The sequence below is a fragment of the Corvus hawaiiensis genome, chromosome 2, assembly GCF_020740725.1.
Source record: "Corvus hawaiiensis isolate bCorHaw1 chromosome 2, bCorHaw1.pri.cur, whole genome shotgun sequence".
In the NCBI taxonomy this organism is placed as follows: Eukaryota; Metazoa; Chordata; class Aves; order Passeriformes; family Corvidae; genus Corvus; species Corvus hawaiiensis.
Window position 1 is genome coordinate 73783660 of NC_063214.1, and position 23016 is coordinate 73806675.

Here is a 23016-nt window from a genome sequence, read left to right on the forward strand (position 1 = left end):
TCTACTGATCTCACCTCCTCACTCCTGCCCCAGCATCTCCCACCAGTAACATCTTTTCAGTCATTTGGCAAAGTAGATTAGGAAGGTAATTCATTTGTACTATCCCATTTTTAAAGCATAGCCCAGTTCCTCAATTACTATATTATCACTCAAATACCTGCTGTGTCAAGCACAGAGGACGGGCACGAGTGACCAGCCAGGGTCCTCTCTGATCCTGGCATGGAACAAGACTATAAGAACATTTTTCACAACTTAGTGCTGGCCATCAAAGAGTTAATACTGCTTTATCTAGAAAATGGATTATTGAAAAACACTATAAAGTTCAACAGTGGGTAGAAATTATTTCACAGAAAGATTCAAATGCTAAAAACTAGCTCAGTATTTGTTAATTCAGGGTGACTCCAGAGAGCAATTCATAAGCTTCTAAATTAATATTTTTAAGGAGGTCATAAAATGTGAACTTTAGTAACTGCTACAGCCAATCAAGGTGCCATCAATCTTGCCTTAGACTACTTACACACTAGTCATTACCTACTCAAATTACTTTAAAAGTTTAACAAAAGCTTATCTACAGATAGTATTGTAGCATGACATACTGCCATCTTAAAAATGGTAGTGTACTGAATACTCTTGGTTAATATTTTAGGTATTTCAGATTCCAATTTCTATAACTTATTCTCTGTTTTGTCTGTGTTTTCCTGGTAAGCTGTCTTCAAAAAATTCAATACACAGTAGATTTGCAGAGAAGAGCTACTAAAGAGCAAAGACCTCAGTATTTTTAGTAGAGAAAGGATTACAGAAAACAAGGATGGAAAAAAATAGTACTTACTTTAAATTCACTTGAAAGGATATTTGGAGACAGTTCAACACAGGAACTGAAGAAATAAATATATTTTAAATTATTTTAATATTAAAGTTATTAGAACATAAATTTAGTGAAGACATGCAAATAATATTGTGGGAGTTCACCAATATAAAACTGCAAATACAGAGAGAACTAACCAATTAAAACTTAACAAGGTCTAATATAACTTACATTCCTTAATTTTTCACTATGTATTGACAGCAAAAAGTTCTCTGTATCTTCTGTTGTATTGCCAATATCCTTACATAACTTCTAATAGAAAACTTATTTTATAAATCAGGTCAGGCAGTAAGTCTGCTGACCTGCACTTTGCTTCTTCCACCATAAAGGCTACAGCTATTGCTTTTTGCTCTTTAATCTCACATTTTTCACTAACTGAATACTCTCACAGATGTATTAATGTGATGTAGCCAAATTTATCTAAATACACAATACACAGGATGTTGCTTCTGGGAACAAAGAATTACAAATACTAAACAAGAAGAGGTAGTTTTGCAAAATATCTGATGAAATTTTACCACCGGGGAAAAAAAAAAAAACCTAAACAAAACCACAACCCTCCTGTCCCACCCAAAACCCCCAAACCTGAAACCAAACCAAACAACAAAAACCAAACAAATAAACAAACTAAAACCCCAACAAAACCAACAAAAAAGCAAAACAAAGAAAAAATCCAACAGAAGTAGCTTGTAGGACCACCGGAGTCCAAATTTCGGAATTCTGGAAACAAATACTCAGCAATTATTGACTTAGTATTTTAAAAGTAGACCGATTACCCCACAGATACTGAATATGTACTCTTGGATGTAGCAGCAAAATCAGATTTTTATTCTCTCTATAGAAAGATTAACCCATTTAAAATGTGTTCAAGTACATAAGCAGTTATGAGCAGGTAACATTTGCTTTCATTGTAAGAACTTGTTTGAAAGATGGTCAAGATTTCAATTACTCGGGTATAGAAAGTCCACCTTTCTTAAGATCTATACAAAATTCTATGCTGCAGGAAAGTTTTCTAAGCCTGCTCACTTGCTTACTGGATATTTCTATTTTTGTGTTCTTGATAAAATTTCAAATTCTATTTAACCTTACACAAGTGTTTTTTTGCCTAATATGTGAAGGATGGTACAACCAATAGGGGAGTTTTGAAAACAGCATCAATGGAAAAGTTGAAGATTGTAGAACTATGCAAATAAATAAACAGTATCCAAACACACTCTCTGTTTTCTGAGGTAAAGTAATACCACAGAGAAAGAAGATGGAAAAATGTAATTAAAAATTGTATCAAAATACTCTTTGATTTTCTATTAAACTGGTAGAAATATCACATGGGGGATGTATCATTTTAAACATTACCTAATACCTCTCTGTGAGCAGCAGTGGGTAAATTTTAATAATCTATAAGATCTGAATGCAAAGAAATAATCATGATAAATAAAACCAAATAATTTTTACAACCAGAATTCTTCTTCTCACAGTCACTTCTGGTAAGTTTTCCATCTTTAGGTGAATTCAAAGATACCGACTTCTTGCAAGTCTTGCAGCATTTTGTGATGTTTATCCACAGGTGTTGATACAGAAGCCCCCTTCAAGAAAAAAAGAGAGCATACGATAATCTCCACATAGCTATTTTGTGAGTTAGGAGTGTAACGAAATCTGTGGTGCCACAGCACTTTTTGACATTGCACTAATGACTGAAAGGGAATAGAAAACAACACAGAATGAGAATACGTGTCCTGCACGGTGTTGGCCTACATCTGATTCGTGTGCATGGGCATTGCACTCTCAGACTTCCAAGCTGCACAGTCAGTGTTCCAATGCATGGGCTACCAGCAGCTTCCTGGTGCACCCAGGCAAGACAGTAAGAGACAGTATAGTGGGTGCACAAGGATGAGCAAGTATTCCACATCATAGCTGAAAAATTGTTTTGTGTAATTACAGTGCACCAGTTGGTGGAGCTACAGTAGTAATTATTTGATGTATTTAAGATGAATCTATCATAAAGCAAATATGACTGTATACAGTGGTGAAATTTATTCTAACTATGTTAGGCTGGTGATTTCTTTTGTAGTTTATATGAAAACCCAGTGTTGTGTGCCATTTCTGCCCCCCTCCACTTTCCAGCAATAAGTTTTATCTTTCCCTATTCCAGAGCACAAACATGTTTAAAAGATTAATTCTTATGAAAAGCTTTGACAAACAGGATAGAGCTACCCAAAGTTTTCTGTAAGTTCAAGCGTAATCTATCAAACCTAGTTCAACTCCCAGAGCAGAAAAGGCAACGGATACATGCCTCTTGCAACACTGAAACATTCTTCTGTTTTATTCAGATTTAAACACCTGGAGTCATGTTTTATCATTGGTACCTAAATCCAAAGAGAGATACTTTGTCTCAGTTCACACAAATAGAATTTCTGCTGACATAGTAGAGATGTATACAGGTTTTTGCAAGAAATGCAAATATTAGCATGAGAACTGAAACAGGAAAAATATCACAGAAGTGTTAAAATGGGAGCACTTTCCAGCTTTTGTACTTTACTTGTGTAGCCATAGTGCCCTCTAGCAGCCGAAAGAGAAAATACAAGGCTTTATCTCAAGGAAAAGAAAAAAAAAACCCACGAAATCAGAAGTAGGGGTTTTTTTTAAGCAGAGAAAGGACAGTTTGCAAATGTGAGGAAGAACATTTCTTCATGTTAAAACAAGGTACTTTAAATGGAAAGGACACTTCTCTTGGCTTTTATGCAGCAGAGCTCTGCAGAACTGGGAAGCTCTATAAAAATGAGGGTTTTTACCCTAAAGGCATTTCTGTGCTTTGGTAGATCTCAGCTACACCATACATGCATTAGCAACATGCACATGATTTTAGCAAAGGACATAGATTTTTACATGCATAGATCAACATAAACTTTTGTGAAGTCTTTGTCTTCTCTTTGGATCAAACATCTTTATTGCACAAAATTTTGTGCAAGACGAAGAATAAATTATGACCTTTAAAACCCAAGAAACTTTTCTCATTTCCCTAGAGAGCCAGTTATTGGTTAGAGAGAAGAGTTCATATGCCTTAGAGCTGGGAAATATCCTGTCTGGCTGCAGACCATCACAAAAACATTTTTGGGAAGCTAGTGTTTCTTTTCTTTTTGCATTTAAAAGAACACTAGCTTTAAGAAAGAGAAGTCATTCTTCAGGACTGGGAAATGAACATCTGCACTATTGAAGTTTTGGGGCCTGTAAACATTTCTAATTTGAAATAATCGTCACAGCTTGTCAGGAGGAACTGTAACCCATTTACTTTTCTCCCCTTTCTCTGAAAACAAGTGTATATGGTAGATGATACAAAAAGATCTGATTTTTTAAAGAAAACTTTTACCCATCAAATTACTATAAAACATTTATGCGCATCTGCAACACAAAAAAATAAAATAGTGTAAACGAGTAAAAAGACTATTCTACCCTCTCTGTGTCCAAGAGGTCAAAATGAAACAAACAGGCCTAGTGAAAACGTTTTTCAGAAAAATGTATTTTGAAGAGTACACATCTCAAACTTTATTATTCCATTTGCTGATAGGGAAATACTAAAATCCAGTTCATCATGTAGACCAGACAAATTTGCTAAATATGGTATTCCAGTCTTTGGCAGAGAGAGGCGAGAAACTGATTTAGTCTGTTCTGCTAACAAAGCAGGAAGGATCTTGGAATTCAGTAATTAAAACTCTAACATCAAAATTACTACAATATACCACTGGGTCAGATGAGACGATTTTCAAAGACATCAACTGGTCTCAGGATTACAAGCTTACTGCAAGAAGAAGAAAAAAAAGTTAATCGTCACTCACACAGATCAAGAACAAAGTACAATCAAGATAAGTTCTAGCATTAACACATATAGAAGGATTTTACAAATAATTATCTATTAGGAAAAACAGATGGTATGGGTGGTATAGGTGGTATGTTCTTGAAATCCTTCTCTTTAGAGTTCCCATTAGATGTCAAGAGAATTCAAATAAAGATTGAAATCACCAAAGTCTATTTTTGTTGCAAGTATTTTTGATATCCTCAGAGTTAAAACACTGTTCAGAATAAAACATGCAGAAGCATACTTAAATAAAAAATAGTTATTTTATAAAAGTACAGTATTTAGGTACCTGTGTAACAAGCACACTAGTGTGTTTATAAAGGTCTACATTGACCTCTTTACACTGAGTCCACAAAAACTAAAGGTTCATCATCCCCAAGGATAAGTTTACAGCTATATTGGCACATTTGAGAAAGATGAAGCTTTTTTCTTTAATCTTGATCAAGAACTTTTACTTTGTCTGACTTAACAAGTTCATCTGAAAGTAATCACGTGCTATTATATCAGTACAGTAAGATACAGCTCCACTCAGAACAGTATGATGAAGAACAATAAAATTGTTTTGACTTTCACTTGTTTTCCCAGAAACCCTTCAAATTTCTGTTATTTGTTCCAGTTGTTCTAATCTTAAATTGTAATTTATTGTCCTAGGTGCAATAAAAGATAAGTAATGCAGGATTAAATCTGACTATATCTTCATTAGTTGCAACATAAAAAAATCTATGTTGAATTAGAGTAAATGAGGCACTTCACTGAAGGTCTCTGCCTCTTTGTATTTCTTTTATGTATTCGTACAACTGTAGTGTATGACTGGTGTTAACAGAAGGAAAAATATAATAGTACTGGCCATAAGTGTTGCTTCAAAGAAATATTCTTGTTAATTTATTGTTTTGCAGAGATCATAATATAGTCTGAATTACTGACTCCCATTACTTCAAATTTTTTGTAGTTCAACCAAATGTGGTTTTAAACAATACTGCCATTGAACTGCATGTCAGCTCACATCTTACTCAAGCCCTTTAGCATCCAAGTGGAAAAGAAAATACCTTCTTAAATGCTTACCTTTTATTGCATGGGAATTTTGAAAATCTGTTTTGAGGAAAACCAAGCCAGCAGGATGGTTTGTTGAGTCAAACAAGGAAGGTGACAACAGGTTTCACTGAAAGCTAAGTTAACAAGGATCTGACTGAACTGAAGTGACAAGCGTTGGCTAAGGTAGTAGCAAAAAGATGGAAGGCAGCAGAGCTAGACAAGGAAAACAGAGCAAGCCAATCAAATGAAGAAAATAATTTGATAATGACAGAAATCTGTACAGAATCCATTCAGACTGCAACTGGGACAGAGTTTTCTTATGTTGAATAACACAACCACAGATTAGTTTTGACTGAAACAAATATTGGGGGTTGGTTTTAAAGTGAGAATAATCCAAGTCATTCTGATCCAGGTGTTTTTAAACCATTCAGAATGTCACAAGGTAACAGCAGGGAATAAAATACACACCAGTAGGAAGTTTGCAGAAGGAAGGCAGTAAAAAGAATTTTAAAAGGTTTCATCCCCTTACCAGCAAACCAGGGTGCAATTTCAATGAAGTGAATCTTAGATGGATGCATTACCAGGCTGAATTCAAAACAAACAGGCAAACTTGGAACACAAGTTTTAAAATTATATGATACAGCAATTTCAGATGATTTGTAAGAAGCATCCATGTAAAAAACACAGTTATAGTTGTCATTAGCTTGTGTTGAGTGACTGCAATGAAAAGGCAGGTTTGAGCAGCAAAGCAGGCCACACAAACACTTTATGGAGCATGGACAGTGTTTTCCTGTGCTGTACCTGTTCGGTAAGACAACACACAAAAAATTTCCACCTCGTGGACTGTCAATTTGGCACCCTTCAAATGTACTAAATTAATTAAAAAAGGAAAGTAGGAAAGCTTGTACTTACTTCAGTGAATTAGAACAGCTCATTCAGAGCACTGGATAAAAAGGTTCTTAAAATATTTTATTTTGCCTGAAATTCAGTGTAAAAGGAAATCAATTTCCCAAATACAATTCCTTATGGCAAAATGTAGAACTTAGTGTAACAAGCATGGCAGTCAATTGTGACATTTCAATGTGAAACTAGGACTATACAAAAATTTAAGTGCATATTTTTTGCAACAAGATATGCATACACATCAGGACAGAGGGGAAAACCAAACCAAATCAAACAAAAAGCTCAACAAAAAAAAACCCCAAACCAGGATCCAGTCCTTAAAATCCCTTCAATTGAAAAGCATGAACAAAAATTCTACAGCTGGAACTCCTCTCTGGAATGCTACTACTTCTACTTTCCTCCATTCCTACTCTGGAATTGAAAAAAAAGGACAGGGACATGACTTACACCAGTTCTCCCCCTCCTCCCAGCAAAAGACAAAAACATTGACTAAAGAAAACACCCTCTTAACTGAAGTACTCTCACAGAATCATGGAATATTCTAAGTTGGTAGGGACCCACAAAGATCATGAAGTCCAACTCTTAGGTGAGCAGAAGTACAGGCTCATGTCCATCTCAGAGATGTAGAGACAGTGGTTTTATGATGAACTCATCAATGAATTAATGAGAGGGAAAGAAAACATTAAATCAAAACACCCCACCCACTACCTTCAGAACAAAAACAAAACCCAAGACTTTAATACTTAATAAATGGGTTTTCTTTTGAAAACAGTCCAGCAAAATGCCATTAAATGGATATAAAAACATGTCTTTGTGAGAGGTCATTTACTGCAAAGGAGTGGGGAATTCCCCTTCCTACGAAGCAAAGAAACGCCACACCTCGCATACCAGAATGACCTGTTAGAAAGAGCCAATGAAGATTTTCTGTGGGGTACACTAATATTTCATGTATTTTTGAATGGTGAATATGTGCTATAGTGTGAACTTAGGATTTTCCAAGTGTTACTTTTGAAATGAAAAAATGTAATCATAGAAACACAGGAATATAAAAGATGCATTAGTTGTGTACTCAAATTTTTAGAGTATCTACCAAATACTCTAATTCTCCTCACATATTTTTCTAAATTATATTTCATTACTGCATGTTATTTTCGTGGGATCAAATTTTCTTCTACAGTTGCACAGTGCAGAGATAAAAAAAAATTCCTTATTGTTGGAGTAGTATTCTATTTACCATTCGACTTGCATCACTTTAAATTCAAAACAACCAAAAGTTTTTATGCAGAGTACACCATGTGTTAATGTAAAGCACGATTGAGATTAGTTTCATATTTTCAGTATTATTTTAGTATAAGTGATAGTGATTCAAGCTCCTTTTGTGAACATGGGGGTGGGGGTTGCCATTTGGAATGGTCTTTTCTCTTTTTTTTCTTTTTTTTTTTTTTTTTTTTTTTCGTCATGAAGGACCATTGCCTTAGCTTTTTTGGTTATTGCTTTTTTTTTTCTTTTTTTTTTTTTTTTTAAGACCATTCCATTTCTTTATTTTTTAACATCTTAAAGTCATAAGGACTTATATGCAAAGCAGTCATACACTTTATCATTAAAACCCATAGGTAAAATACGTACACAAATCCAACAAAGGCTAGTACATAGTAAAGCCTAAGCATACTACTATGCAATATTATGAATACATAACTTTAGAGACTTCGGTTTAGTACTGTTATCTATTCATTTCTGAAAACATTCACAAAGATTTTAAATGCAAATTTTCATTCCGTATCTGGAATAGAACAAAAATTATCTATGTTATAACAACTTTTGGTCATTTGTGTTTGACCAATTCAGTAAATTACAAAGAACCCAAAGAATTCTGTAACTTTCTGTAGAACTATGTAATAAAAACATTGCATATGTTCCTAGTATGATGTCTTTAGCATTCATTTACTGAAATGTAACTCAAACATCAATCTCTCAAAATGTATAACCAACCAGCTGCTTTTTAATCTATATCTGAATCCAGCTTCATCACAAAACCCCTTTTAATACAAAGATGCAGAAGTACATTAGGTAATACTAATGCAACACAGGTGCAGTTCTAGCATTATCATTGATCAGTTGAATCATCTTCTCCATGAACGAGATTCGTTCTCCTCTTCCTCTTCATCATCATCTTGAAGCAGCGAGTCATCCACCAAAGATTCTTCCTGAAACTTCAAGAGAAAAACGTGATACTGTTGTATCAGAAAATGTTAAAAATCAAAAGGCAAAATACAAATCTCTGGTATTTGCACTTTAATAAAAAAATTTGGTTGTGAATAGGTAAACATTAATGCTTTCAAAAAAGTACACTGGATGTATATGTCTAATATACATATATTACTAAATGGCAAATTAAACTCTTTTCTTTTCAACAGGCTTCAAAATGACCATGACGCATGCACCTCGTCCTTAGACAGCTCTTCTGATTCTTCAACGTATCTATCATTCATGTGCAAACTGCTATGTTCCCATGAAATGTAATATGCTATACTGAAATCTAACGGTTTTTGCATGTTCACAGTATCTATGTTTTCATCCAAAAGCTTAATCTACCTGTCCCATAGTATCAAAAAGGTTGAATCTGGGATTTTTTGATTTTGACACCTTAATCAAGATTGAAATCAATATAAAAATTTAAATGATTGAGGCAGGGAGACAGGTATTTAGAGAAATTCAGACAAACTATATTACTATATTTTCAATTCCTTTCTGTAACAACATAGAAACTTGACAGACTTCAAAAGCCCTTGAATATAAGTTGCTTTAGTCTCTATCTACATATAGACACAGGGGTGTATATAAACTATCCTGTCTTGAAACTTTTTTGATGACCACACCTAACACAGTAAACTCTGCACTAGCTAAAGAAAGGACTAAAACACAAGGATATCTTTCCCTAGCAAAACTGTCCATCTGTTAGATAGCAGCTGTGGTCTTCCTTGCTTATTCTTTGTGTCTAAGGAATTGCTTTTGCTACAGTATTTCCAAATTCAGCAAGAGGTGTGAAGGTTGATTTGCAAAATTATGAAGTTTTATGAGCGGTAAGAGGCTCTAGGCTGAAGAAAGCCTAGAACTAAGCCTTCTCTCTTTCCTGTAAGCTCTTTAACAAGAGGGAGAAACTATCTTCATTACTCTTGCAGAATTACAGAAAGCATAGTTTCAAAGAGTTCTGTTGACACCTGACCTGTCAGTCAATGTATGCCTGTGTAGTCTGACCCTGACTAAATCACAGAAGCTTCTGAGGACTTAGATTCTTTCCCAGTATCTCCTGATGTTCAGTGAGCTAAAATACAACAGTGCTACAGTCAAAGAGAAGGAGTCCTGGGCAGTGCACAGTGCAGAACTCTACAAAGCACAAGGCTGAGTGGCAGTAGAGATGACCAAAAAGCCAGGCTTCCATATAGGGGAACAACTATAAGGAGAGACAGTAACTGAGGGGAAGTATGACAGTATTCCTGTATATTAAGTATCTTAAAGAAAGCGAAGAGAGAACATGCAGGTGGCAGATGCAATAGAACAATACTTGTTCTGGGTAGACATAGTTGAACAGTAGCATTCCCTGTTACAGGACATTACAGATGTTATTCTGATTCCAAAGGAATCAGATAAATTAATACAATAAACATATATAAAGGCCTTTCAACTACAAAGACACCACATTTTTGACTCAAGAGGTCCCTGAACTGCAAACCCCTAATGATTAAAAGCTTATCTCTACTTACACATTTCATACTCTGCATAACGATCAGTTGTTGACTCAGCAGAGTCAATTCTTTTGTTAGGCACCCAGGTGTACAACAAAAGAGTCTAGGAAGACTAGATTTCATAATTAGCTGGCTACTCACCAGGGATTTTCTAAAGCACTCAAGTCCAAAAGACTTTCCTCTTATTTTCATAAATGGACTAGGAACCTTGTTTTGTTATTAAGAATCTCACTCAGCTGAATTATATAGATCCTTTTTTTTTTGTTTTTTTGTTGAGACATCAAGGTACTCAGTTTCATTCAAGCCTTAAGCCTGCTACCCTCTATAGCATAGTACTCCTCAGCTGAACTAACATGGTAGTGATAGATATGGAATAATGACAGAAACCTTTTTCATGTATTTACAACAGCTGCTATAAAACAAAGTTAAGTAGAAAGCCGACAAAACCACTGAGCAGCTAAAGGTTTTGAGCCAAGTTCAACTCCTAGGTATTTTCCAAAGGAATAATTAGCTGAGGCAGTTAAAAGGCAGATCTCTCTGTAGTCCACCTACCAACAAATCTGTACTTCCCTTCCTTTACTCTGCTGAAATGTTTGCATATCCCTGCACGCCTTTCCTCCATTACACAAAAAGTCTCAGTGAAGTGGCTGCTCAAGGAGACCTCTCAATAATGCAGACTCCTTGCATCAACACACTGCTGTTGATCTTCCCAGGCAGTAACTCCCTGAAGGAGATGTGACAAAATACCTAAGATGCTCTGAAGATTCCACAATGCAGTCTCTTGTTCACTCACAGCTCATGACCATCTGACAATGCTTGAGGTTTGTGTACATGAGGAAAGTAGCACTCAGTAAACTGGAATGCACAAATGTCTAATATGAATCCACAGAGGTAGAGGTATCTGTCATCAACTGGTACACAAAAAAAAAGTAGCATTTTTGGAGACAGACAGCAGACAAAGTGGCTTTCTTCAGGAAAAAAACAGAAAGTGAACACCTCCAAATGTAAGAAAACTAACCAAATGTGGTTATATCAAAGCAATTTCTGAAGCTGCTTTTATGGTAGATCTGCCAAAATGCCATAGGAAAAAGATACAGACAAAATACTCTCATCGAGTAAGACAACGTGCACTTCCACTTCAGCTTTTCTATGCCAATTATGTGGATATAGTTAACTGACACTAAATAAAATAGGAAGAAGATTGCTTGACTTTATCCCCAGCTGGCATTTATTTTTCTGAATTCACAAACATTGGTATTTTGAGTGTAATGAGTTAGATTGCATTAATACATATTGCCCCACTATTCCTACATTAACCAATTCAGGTTATTTGGACAAGGCTTTAGTATTTCTCATGGACCATGATGAAGACTAACACTCAGCAAAGGTACTTCAGATGTCTCTACGAAGTCAAAAAATGCTCTGAATTATTCCTTCACCTGTATCCTCCAAGCCATACCTCTCTATAAAGAGAAATTAAAGTCTGAAATATGGTCCTCTAAGAAATCAGTACCAAAAGCAGATGGCACAAACCTGTGTTTTGGGCAAAATCCTCAATCTCTCTCATCCAAGTCCAAATCCATGCCTTCCATTTTTTAGGTATATCCTCTAGAGTTTTTTGTTGTGTAAAAAATGAAGTATTTCCGTAAGGAAAAGTGAAGTATCTAAACTTTTGACACCCTAAACCCCAAGAAATATAAAGAAGTCTACTTTCTGATATCAAAATACAAGTTAGATTAAAAAATACAAGTATGAATCCACAGATAAATTTTCTTTTTGAAAAAGCTGTATTATTTCATATTAAAAAAGAAAAAAAAAAAAAAAAAAAAAAAGCAAGCTTACTTCTTCCTCATCAGGTTCAGCTTCTTCTGTTTCAACAGCTGACATACTAGCAACAGGCTTGTTCCATGCCAACTTGAGCTCCTGTCCTTTGAAACGAGATCCATGAATTGCAGCCTAAAACGAGTTTAACCATCTTAGTTATATGTGACTTTACAAAAGAAAGTCTAAGTTGTGTTATGTTCATATGAATTACTGTTAACAGGTTAAATGAAACTACTTCATTCACTGCACATGGAATTCATACATCCTTTGAGGAAAATGATGAAAATACATTCAGAAGAAAATAAGCTTGGAAAACCATAAATAATTTGGTGATGTGGGTAACATACTGAACCAACACATTCCTGTTTTTTAGTATTATTTTGCTGGGTTCCTCATCTTTCAAAGACAGATACAAAACTGTTAATGTATAACTTACTGGAAAAAGTAAGACATCCCACAAATGATTTAATACATTTTAAAAAACCCAACAACCAAACAACTAAAAAAAACCCCTTTGTGATTACAATTTAATCTACTGGAAAATGTTCCACTTCCTGTAAAGCTGTTGTAATTGAAATGCAAAAATTTTTAACTTATGGGATATTCATGTCTTTCTAAGTACCAGCTGCATTAAGTGGATGCTTTGGAAATAGTATGTTCAAATTAAAGTAACATGAATGAGCATAACTCAGCGTTAGCAACATTCCGAAATAACCGTCATGGTCACAAAAGATTTATAGTACAATCTGAAAGTACAGCATAATGTGAAATGTAGAAACAATTACATGTTCAATGACATCTGAACATGAATTGTGTGATATTAAAGTCCCCAGGTATAAATTTTAAATCTGTACATATAAATTTATGATAAATTTAAAAGATTCTATGCTTATTAAAATGCAGCTCAGGAGCTTTTTGTCCATGGTCTCATCACAATGTCACACAACTAGAATGTTTAAAAGTACTTATATGTGACATTTAGGTTCAGAAATAACTTGTAATCTTTGGAAGAAATTACTACTACATAAAAATGCAACATTTTACAACAGGGAATCTCCCTCTTCCTTCCAGGCTAAAACATATATGATCATAAAGCCTAGGCCTATTTTCAGTTAAGAAGCTAAAATATTAGCTGCATTTACTTCACAATTTGTCTCGGCAGAGGTTTTTAATGATTACCTTCTACAACTTCTCAAATTGCCAGCCTTAAAGTCTGCTTTAGTTGTAAACACAGACATTCCAGTGGAAATATATTTTTATATAAGAATATCTTAAAGAAAATACAGCTTTTCCTAGATTTGATGGAACCCCATTTTCATAAAATTTTCATTTAGTAATGAAGGTGAAATTATACACAAAGTTGTTTGACAATTAAAAGTTTTAATGCTCACTAGAATGTGGACATCTCAAACACTGATCATAAATCCTGATCCATCTAAAGTATCCCCCACTTTCTGAAGCATATTCTGAACTTCACCTTGAAAACTCCACCTATTCTATTTGAGAATGACTGAGGAAAAACACACTGCTTTTTAAATGCACTGAAGTGCATTCACCAAAAAAGTTAAAAAAAAAAAAAAAAGAGATGTATGTAATGCTGACTTCAACCTTACCACCAAACGTATGTTTTCTCCCCCCGTCCACATCTTTGTTCTGTGCTACCTTCCTTTTCAGGTGCTTCTTCTTCTTGTCTCTATACTTCTATATTTGGTTCAAAATACTACCATTCCCTGCTTTTTAGATATAGAAATTCAGCAAAAGAAGAGAAGATGTTCCGTGCCAATTTTTAGGCAAAACGTGTTCTAATATGTATTTTGCTGATAAACAAGCATCTATAGCCAGATACTGAATAGATCCTTGCAATGAATCATACTCCATCTGGGAGAAGTAAAGACTTTATTTGGACAGTCCATAAAAGCAGATTATTGTTCTAGGTGACCTATTTTTCTTGTCAGGGGAGTAGAAGTTTCTCTCTATACTTAAGAGTATTTCTTATGTAAACTACAACGTCAAAGAATATAAAGCTGCATAAAGAAGTACCCAATACCAGGAAGCACCAAAACTAAAATCCCAACTTTAATTCAATTCATTTGGGAGTATACTAATTACAACAGCTTTTATCTCTGAACAGAACTTTTGTTCACTGTAGAACTGTGTTCCTTCAGTACAGCTGTACAATACTCTTTTACCCTATCAGTCAGTATACACCATGTACCATTAATTGTACCTCCTTTTTTACAGAATAAATACTATCTCATACAGTTAGTGCTCATCATTGCTATAGCTAAGACTTTCACAAACAAAACAGAATTCTGTGTTTTTGTAAAACATCTTTGGCACATGGATCTCAAAATATCTAACCATAAATGATACTCTAAGTGTTCAAAACTATTGACCTCAGTGGCTTAATTTGCATTGTAAATAGCAGTTATTTCTGTCAATCAGGTCACTGGTGTCTCAAGATGAACAAGAGAATAGCCTGGCCAGGTATGAAAACTGTGTTCAGGTAAACTCAAGATAAAATTTGTGCAAAATATAAACATAAAATGAAATCTTTCCATACAACCATACTGTAAATATGAATCCATTCTTTCTGGAGTCCCTACTATTTTCAGGAATACTCCCTCCCAACAGTGATGCAAGGATTTTAAAGAAAACAAAATCATTTGCAGAACAACTATATTCATTGTTTTGTTTAGGATCACATAATGCCTATACCATGGACCAAGTAAGGCAAGAGTCCTGCTGAGCCAAATGTATAAAGTCCTAATGATCCACACGTAATGATACTGAATTATAATGTAAGTCAACTCTGGATTTTTGTTTCTAAAAGTTACTTCTGCAATTCTGTGCTTCTGTAATTTCATAAATTTCTAAAAAATATGCTAAAAAGGGGGGAAAAAAAGAATCAGATCAAATTCCATTCACACTACCACAAGTTTTCAGACAAAGGTAAACAAAATTGATCCCAAAGCAAATATATAGGTTCACTCTGCAGGATGTCAGTGAAATTTCTGGAAGACTATGAGGGTACCAAGTCTTCAGGTGAAAAAACCTGGCAATTAAACAGATAAACCCAAACATCTAACTATCAATTCCTAAATGTTTCTTTTAATTTCCCTCATACATCCTACACTTCACTTTGCTATAAACTCTTAAATTCCTAACTAATTCAGTATTATACAGTTCTGACATTGTTGTTTAATTAAAACTTTTGTATCAATAGATTTAAAATAGCTAGCAGTATTACATTTAATCAAATACAGAAGTGTAACATAACCAGAAAGTAGTTCAATGCTGCAGTGTATTTTCAAGAAAGACTATACTCACAGCTTCAGCTTCTGCTCTTGTTTTAAAAGTAATCACCGCATGGAGAGAAGAGTCGTCTATCTGGCAATCTTCAATTTCACCATATTGCTTTTGATAAATAAATTTTAAAAGAAGTTTAGTAAAATAGTTCTCCACCTCTAAAACTGCAGTCCTAAATCAAATGCCCTCAAAAAAAAAGTAGATCATTAGAACAGTGTATATTTCACAGTCTTAATGCCATTGTATTTGTCTTAGCCAAGAATACAGTTACTTGTACTTGCATTTCTAAAACACCGAAGTGCTTTTGTCTCTGGATTTCTCAATTCCTACAGGTATGAGGTAAAACTATGATAGATATGATTCCACTAGCCTATTATAAAACTCTTCCACAAAGAAATATTTCTTAAGAGTCAGGAACTGTAGAAAGAGTTTCAAAACTTAACTGTATTTCAACATCTTAATAACATGACCCATCTCTTCCACTAATGGCCACTATGGTACTGCTACCTTTGATGCTGCCATCACTGTAAGCTGCAAAGACCAACAAAAAACCCCATCTGTGCAAGTGGACTGCACTGCTGATGTGCACAGAGTTTGGTATCATACCACAGAAACAGAAATACAGCTCAGAGTATTTTCAGTGGAATTTGGAGGAAGTTTAAAACAGCAAACTTGCAACCCGCAAAATTAAGTAATTGATCTTCTTCTCAGTGTTATCCTACTAACACTGTGAATGAGATTTTATTTGCTCATATTACTAAGTTCCTTTTTAACGAATATTTTGGCTTGTTAAAGATATTAAGTTTCCTGTAAAAAGAAAGACAGGTCCCTGTTGGATTTTTTTTTTTTTTTTTTTAAATCCTCTTGCATGACCGCCTGACAGGAAATATTAAGTACACTGAATGGAGTAGAACTTAGTGGACAAACTGGCTCCTGGACTTCTCCTTTCAAAGAGGACCACTGCAATTAAATGTTGGGGAAAAAACCCCAAACAAACAAGGGGGAGGGTGGTACAGATGGAGAGTCACATTATATTCTTAGTATTTATTCCACAAAATAAACAAACTTGCTTTTATTGTACTTTTTTTTTTAAATGGAGGATAAGGGCTTTTATAAATTTATGTTGATTTTTCACCATTATATTTGCAAAGAAAAATTTGCTAAAAATTACGTATATCACTTTATCATTTTTTAGACTGAAAACAGAAAAAAAAAGTAGAAAAAGCTCTGACTTCTTAAGCTGAAGTACATGAATAGACAGAAATGTTTGGATGCCTTTTCAAGATCTACATATAATTGCACAATTTTCACTCTGACTCTTAAATTCAAAGTTGGGGAAAAGCACTAAAAATGTTCAAAGAAAATTTTCATTAAGCACTTGTTAAGATACTTCAACAAAGATAAACACACTACAGGTACCGAAAATTTGGCAATAAATCAACCTTTGTTCTCACCATCCCTTCAGCTATTTTACCTTTCTGTACCTAAAAATATGTAAAAAAATTACATATATCCTAAGCAAATAAATATGACAAGCCACTTTTCTTTCTTTTTAAGAAAAAAACCCCAGCCTTGTAAATGGTATGCGATTACAGGTACAACTAGTTGAAGCAATAGTGTAATTTTCCTATTTTACCTTTTCCTAATGCATCCTCTGCATATCATGCTAAAGATTCATTCCTACATAATATTTCCAGATGAACTGAATCAGGAGAAAGCAAGTCACTCAACAGGAGAATGTCATCCAAAGGAAAAAGAAGTGAAATTGTGACATACCGCAAAATGAGGCAGAAGATCTTCTCTGTCGCTTTCGGTAAACGCAGAGATTTCCAACGCCCTGGGTCGATGATCCACCACTGCGTGCACAGGAACTCCTCTGCCTCGGCCCCGGCCTCGTATTCCTCTGCCTCTGCTACGCGATGCACCCCGACCTCTCGCGTGAACCCCTCTACCACGAACTGAAGAAAGAATCCCTCGCTTGGCAGCCTAAGATGTTTATACGTAACATATTGAGAGATTAAAATTCACACCCTACATATTTAGACAGAATTAACAAACACATATTCTGATGTTTCCTAAAACAACATCCCCAAGAAAGCCCCAGAAAGAGCAGCTTGCAGGTCTTAAAATAACGGAAGGTGAACATTTAAATAACATTCAGAAGCTAATTAACTAAAAGTTAATTATTACCAGATCAATAATAGGATGGAAATAGGAAACAAGAACCAGGTATCAAAAGAGCCCTTATCTGTGAAGATTAAGTCCTCATAGGAAAAAGAAACTGCAGTACAACTGAAATTCCATTACCAAAATTTCTTGATATGGTGTCTAACTACTTAGTCTCTTTATTTTGTTTATCAATTTGTCTCTGAAGTTCAGGCAAGACTTTTATTCTGACCAGAATTAATGCAGCTTAAGAGCTTTTGGCCACAAAACTGAGATGTGAAACAAGGGCTTCTAAAGGGCCCCTCCCAAGACAAAATATTCACTGAACACTTGGCTCTAGACACTCAATAATATCCATTCCCACAGTACCTGCGTGTATCCCTTCTAAAGAAGTGGCATACACTCTTCAAGAACAATCAAAGGGCCAGTGACACTGACAGTCATTTAAAAAATAATTTGCAAAAGTTACTCTAGGTTTCAAAACCCCACTTACAGGTATCCAATTTCAATGTTTATAACAGGGAAAAAAAATCTTTTCAAATGCAAATAAATCTGCCATGTGAATCAAATATTAAATGAAATCATCATGTTTTTAATAAATCCTACAGTATTTACAACCCAAACAGCGATGGCACTACTTTAATGGATGTCAGTGACACCCCTCATGAGATCAATCTCTTAAGCTTTATATGTTAAATTCTTCAGACAATTTTACAATAGTATCTAGTTTGCTTTTTATTTTTTTATAAGCAAAATTCTGAGTGGTTTGGGGTTTTTTTAGTTTTGTTCTTTGTTGTGTTTTTTTTAAACATTTAAAAATGTTTAAATGAATAATTTGGGGCACGCTGACTCAACAAACAAGCTGTAAACTATTTGGATTTTCTTTCAGTAAAGGCAGGGTCACCTGGAACAGAAAAACAGGTTATGAGTCAAAGAAGCAACACATAAAATATTGTGGGAGTCAAAGTCAGAAGCACAATGTGTAAATAAACTGTTTTTTAAAGAATTTTTAAGAATACTGAAGAATCAAACAAACATCAAGGGGAAAAAACCCCATACACCTCTTGTAATTTGTACAAGGGATATATTTCATGCTGTTCCCTGAAACATGTAAGTGTGCATCACCAATGACCTGTTTTTCTCCATCTACTTCTGCTAGTATTTGCTAAAGGCTTCAGAAATAATTTAAATATTACTGTCCTGAAAGAGCTCTTTTTTTCCCAACTCAAAATACAAACAGACTTTATGAGAACTGGAGTAGGACTGGCGTGCTCAGCTATGACGTAACTTTTTTTTGAATGTGCACCTACTTTTCTATTCATATTTTACATGTCATTTAAGTCACGTATATTCTGAAATGTAGAATTTATAAACAAGCTTTCAGTACACTTATAAAGTACTACTCACCATCAGAAAATATATTGTTAACTTTTGTGTCATCTCTATTTAACTGGCTTAGTTTACTAGCAAAACTATTTTCACAATTACCAAATCTGCATAACAACTTAGTTTTAAAGTAAGGTTTTAATGCAACTTCGCCTCACGTATGTGCACTGCATTCATAGGCAGTTATACATAAGACATGACCAAACTTCATTAAGACAAGAGCGATTTAAGCGAAACAGTAGACCTGCTTAACAGTAAAAAGAGATAAGATTATCAGGTGATTTAAGCAGGTATTACACAAGCATATAGGTAAGAAAGTGCACTATAACACAGAATAACACCCACAGCATTCGTAATTTCGCAAAATTAGACACACATATGAAGAATTTTTTACGGCCATCTCCATTTTCTTTTTAAAAGCAAGTACTTGAAGAAAAAATTGTGTTTCTATACACTGAATACTTCTTGAAACATTATTTGTTTTTTTAAAGTTATCCTCTTGAAACCAACACTGTAATAGTATTACTTTTGGCACCTCAAGCTTTTTGATTAATCTCATTAAGAGGATGCTAACACTTAAGAATAGAAGATCAGGCAGTGTTTTTTTAACTCTTCTGTGCCAAACACAGAATGACCTTCAGGCAACAATTTAAAAACACTCCATGTTCTCAAGAAAGCATTACTACCACACATCTATAAAATATGTCATCTAAATAGTTACAGAATTTAAGCAGATTAGCAATCACAATTAAGGACAACACTATTTCTGAATTCCACTGAAGTAGTGGAAGTGTTTTTTTAAAATATTATTGCTAATTGTCTCCATCTACATGCAACTTAATACTGTACTCTGGCTCAAACCAGTTCATAATACAATACACAAGCTAATAAACATAAAGGAAAATATTTGATTAAAAGTTAATTGCTACAAAAGAAGAGACAAACATACTTCCAGCTGTAGTTCTGTATATTTTCGTCTTAATTCAGTAACTTCCTCCCCAGCTTGCATCTTCTTGTATAAATCCAGTTCAGTATCTAGTAACTCTTTCTGCATCTAAGAAATTGTTATGATAAATTATTAAGTTCCACAGTTCACATTCTCTACTAAGGGAACAATTGTTCAATAAAAAGCTGTAACTTTTCAGGCATACTGCTTGTTACACTGGGTTTCCACCTTCAAAAACAAACCAAGCACAACCTAATTTTTTCTCAAGATACATACAATAAAAATTCAAGATTATATGGTTATGATGATGAGATAAAAAGAATTTTTTAAAAAGCTGTACAACTATGAATGAATAAAAAAAATCTATAATAAGTACTGAGAAAAAGCGTCTAAATTTATTACAATGTCATAATGCAAAAGCACAAATGGTAGTTCTGTTCAGACCACAGTGGAAAAAACACAGAAAGTAACAAGACCTTTGCTAACAAAAGACTGGTCTCTGATGCACCTGAATTTACCCTCCAGGACACAGTATGTTAAAAAAAATTAATAAGGTTCAGAAAACATATATGAAACTGAAAGGTATCTCTGAACCCAAATTAAGACATGTTCACTGCAACCACTGAAGTGCAGGGAAAGATTTATGTGACCATGAAAATTTAATCTGAAGTTCTGATCCAAAGCGAAACCTCTGTTTTCTTCTTTTTAATGGAAGAAGCAGCACCCAAACACTTCAGTGACATCACAAATTAAGGCTAAAACTATGGAGGACTGTGAAACAGTTTACGTTTACACCCACTGATTCTAAACAACAGCAAGGAATGTTTGCAAAGGCTGCCTGTCAAGAGATGAAGGTTTCGTACTTGTGACAGTTGGAAACCAAGTATCAACACTGATAAAGAAAGGTGGTTTTGTTTCTTTGTTTTTTTCCTGGAAGCTTTAGAAGAAAAATAGCTGGATTATTCAACTGGCAACTTCAACCTCAAGTCCATTCAGCCCCATTTTCTGATTATCTACAGCAACCACAGGAAAAAATCCATTATCTCTTGTATAATGGTTTTCTAAATTTTCAAAATTGGAACCAGTGCTTCTCTCAAATCCCACTGTGTTGCAATACATCAATGACATGACAAAGAAGCGCTTCTGAAGTTTAATAATGACCAGCAGTCAGCACTCACAGAGCAGCCAGTGACGCTGGTGTAATAAAGACTTTTGCGTTTATTATTAGTGGTCTTAATGAAGACTTCTCTGTTGCAGAGCTGTGCCAAGTCTGAAGAAGAAAATACCTCCTTCAGGACACATCAAGGGGCAGCAAAGTTTTCTCAATTAAGGGGGAAGAGCCTTTTGTAATCTGATGAACTGGAAGAAGCAAAAATAGGTAAAGATAATGGCACAGTCACATGGGCCTCATCTTTCATGTCTTCAGAGTCTTCTTCAGAGCTGTCCAGGTTTTAAACACTTAAAAATGCAAGAGAATCAAAACCAAAGTCTTTCAGAAAATTGTCAAAGTTGTAGATTTTAACCAAAGACTCTGTAAAATCCTCACTTCCACAAAAGTCAGATGGGGCTGATTGGTTTTGCTATTTCAAATGTTAACAAAACTGCACACAGATAATGGATACTTTGTCTACTATGAAGTGGGTTTACTTAAAATGTTTCTTCATTTTCTATATTACAAAGGAAATGGAAAAGCAGCTCAAAAACTTCATTAGAACTTCAAAATTAGTATATTGCCTCACTTTTTCTTAGCAAAAACAACTATCACATAAGGAAGTGGTGGACCAGGTTCCCAAGCGAAGGGTGATGTAGGCAGAAAAGATCTCTAGATAAACAAAACTGGGCTGAAGAAGAACCACCTGAAACATAAACACACCAATCCATACAACAAATTAGGGATGGCCTACACATCACCATCACAGGAGCAAGATCTCCTTTCTTTTCTGGGAAATCAATGCCTCTCTAAAGAGCCTATACACTAATACACAAAACTTGTGAAACAAAGAGAAGGCACTGGATGTCTGTGTGTAGTTACAGGGCTACAAACTCCCTGGGACTACAGAAATATCATAGAAAAACAGACATGAGTGGAGTCGTACAGTGGACAGACAGAGCCTCTTAAGGACAAGCAAGGATGGTAAGGAGTAGGAGTTGCTCTTCATTAGAGAGTGTAGTATGAACACAAAGAGCTGTGCCTGGGGACAGATGATGAGCTAGCTGGAAGTTTATGAGTCAAGACTGGTGGCAGATCTATGCTGGTGATATTGCAGTGGGTGTGTACTACACACTATCTAGTAATGTAAAAGTAGATGAGGCCTTCTTCAGACTGCTGGAAAAAGCCTCCTGTTTGAATACCACGGGTCTAGGTATCTTCTGGAAAGGCAGCATGATTCTCAAGAATTGCATCCTCCAAGTTCCAAAGCACGCAGGAAATAAAGTTGGCAGGATGCTCGCCTGGATGAACGAGATGATTCTAACAAAACTTATATCCAAAGCCAAGATATACAAGAGGTGGAGCACAAAAGGAACACAGTGAAATTGTCTGAGCATGCAGGTACTGGTTTGGAAAGCTAAAGACCACCAAGAGTTGAATCTGGCAAGGTGGGGTGAAAAACAAGAAGGGCTTTAACACAGCAATCAGCAGCAAGAGGAACACTGTGCTTTGAAAAATGTGGTCTGACTGCTGAACATTAAAGAGGACCTAGCAACAAAGGACATAAAAACAGTGGAGGTACTCAATATCTCCTACTCCTCAGTCTTTACTGGAAAGACTTGCCTTCATCAATCTCACATCCTGAGACTGGAAAAACCTGGAGCAAGAATCATAGAATCATCAAGGTTGGAAGAGACCTTTAAGATCAAGTCCAACCTTCAAGCCAGCACTACCACTATAACCCTAAACCCTAACCCTAAACCACTAAACTCTATCACCCAGCACCTGATCCAGATGCCTTAAACACCACGGGGATGGTGACTCCACCACTTCTCTCAGCAA

General features: G+C 35.1%; 1 protein-coding gene across 5 annotated transcripts in view; it reads right to left on the minus strand.

The window, feature by feature from the left end:
• Positions 1-6695: 6695 nt before the first annotated feature.
• RBM26 (RNA binding motif protein 26) overlaps positions 6696-23016 on the minus strand; it is a 52080-nt gene continuing 35759 nt past the window's right edge. For all 5 annotated transcript variants that reach the window (XM_048295690.1, XM_048295688.1, XM_048295692.1 and 2 more), the window contains 5 exons: positions 20028-20132; positions 17303-17512; positions 15548-15634; positions 12236-12349; positions 6696-8860 (listed from right to left, as the gene is read on the minus strand). In XM_048295690.1, the coding sequence (XP_048151647.1) occupies positions 8771-8860; positions 12236-12349; positions 15548-15634; positions 17303-17512; positions 20028-20132 (606 nt within the window). In that variant the 3' untranslated portion in view covers positions 6696-8770. The remainder of the gene's footprint in view (positions 8861-12235; positions 12350-15547; positions 15635-17302; positions 17513-20027; positions 20133-23016) is intronic.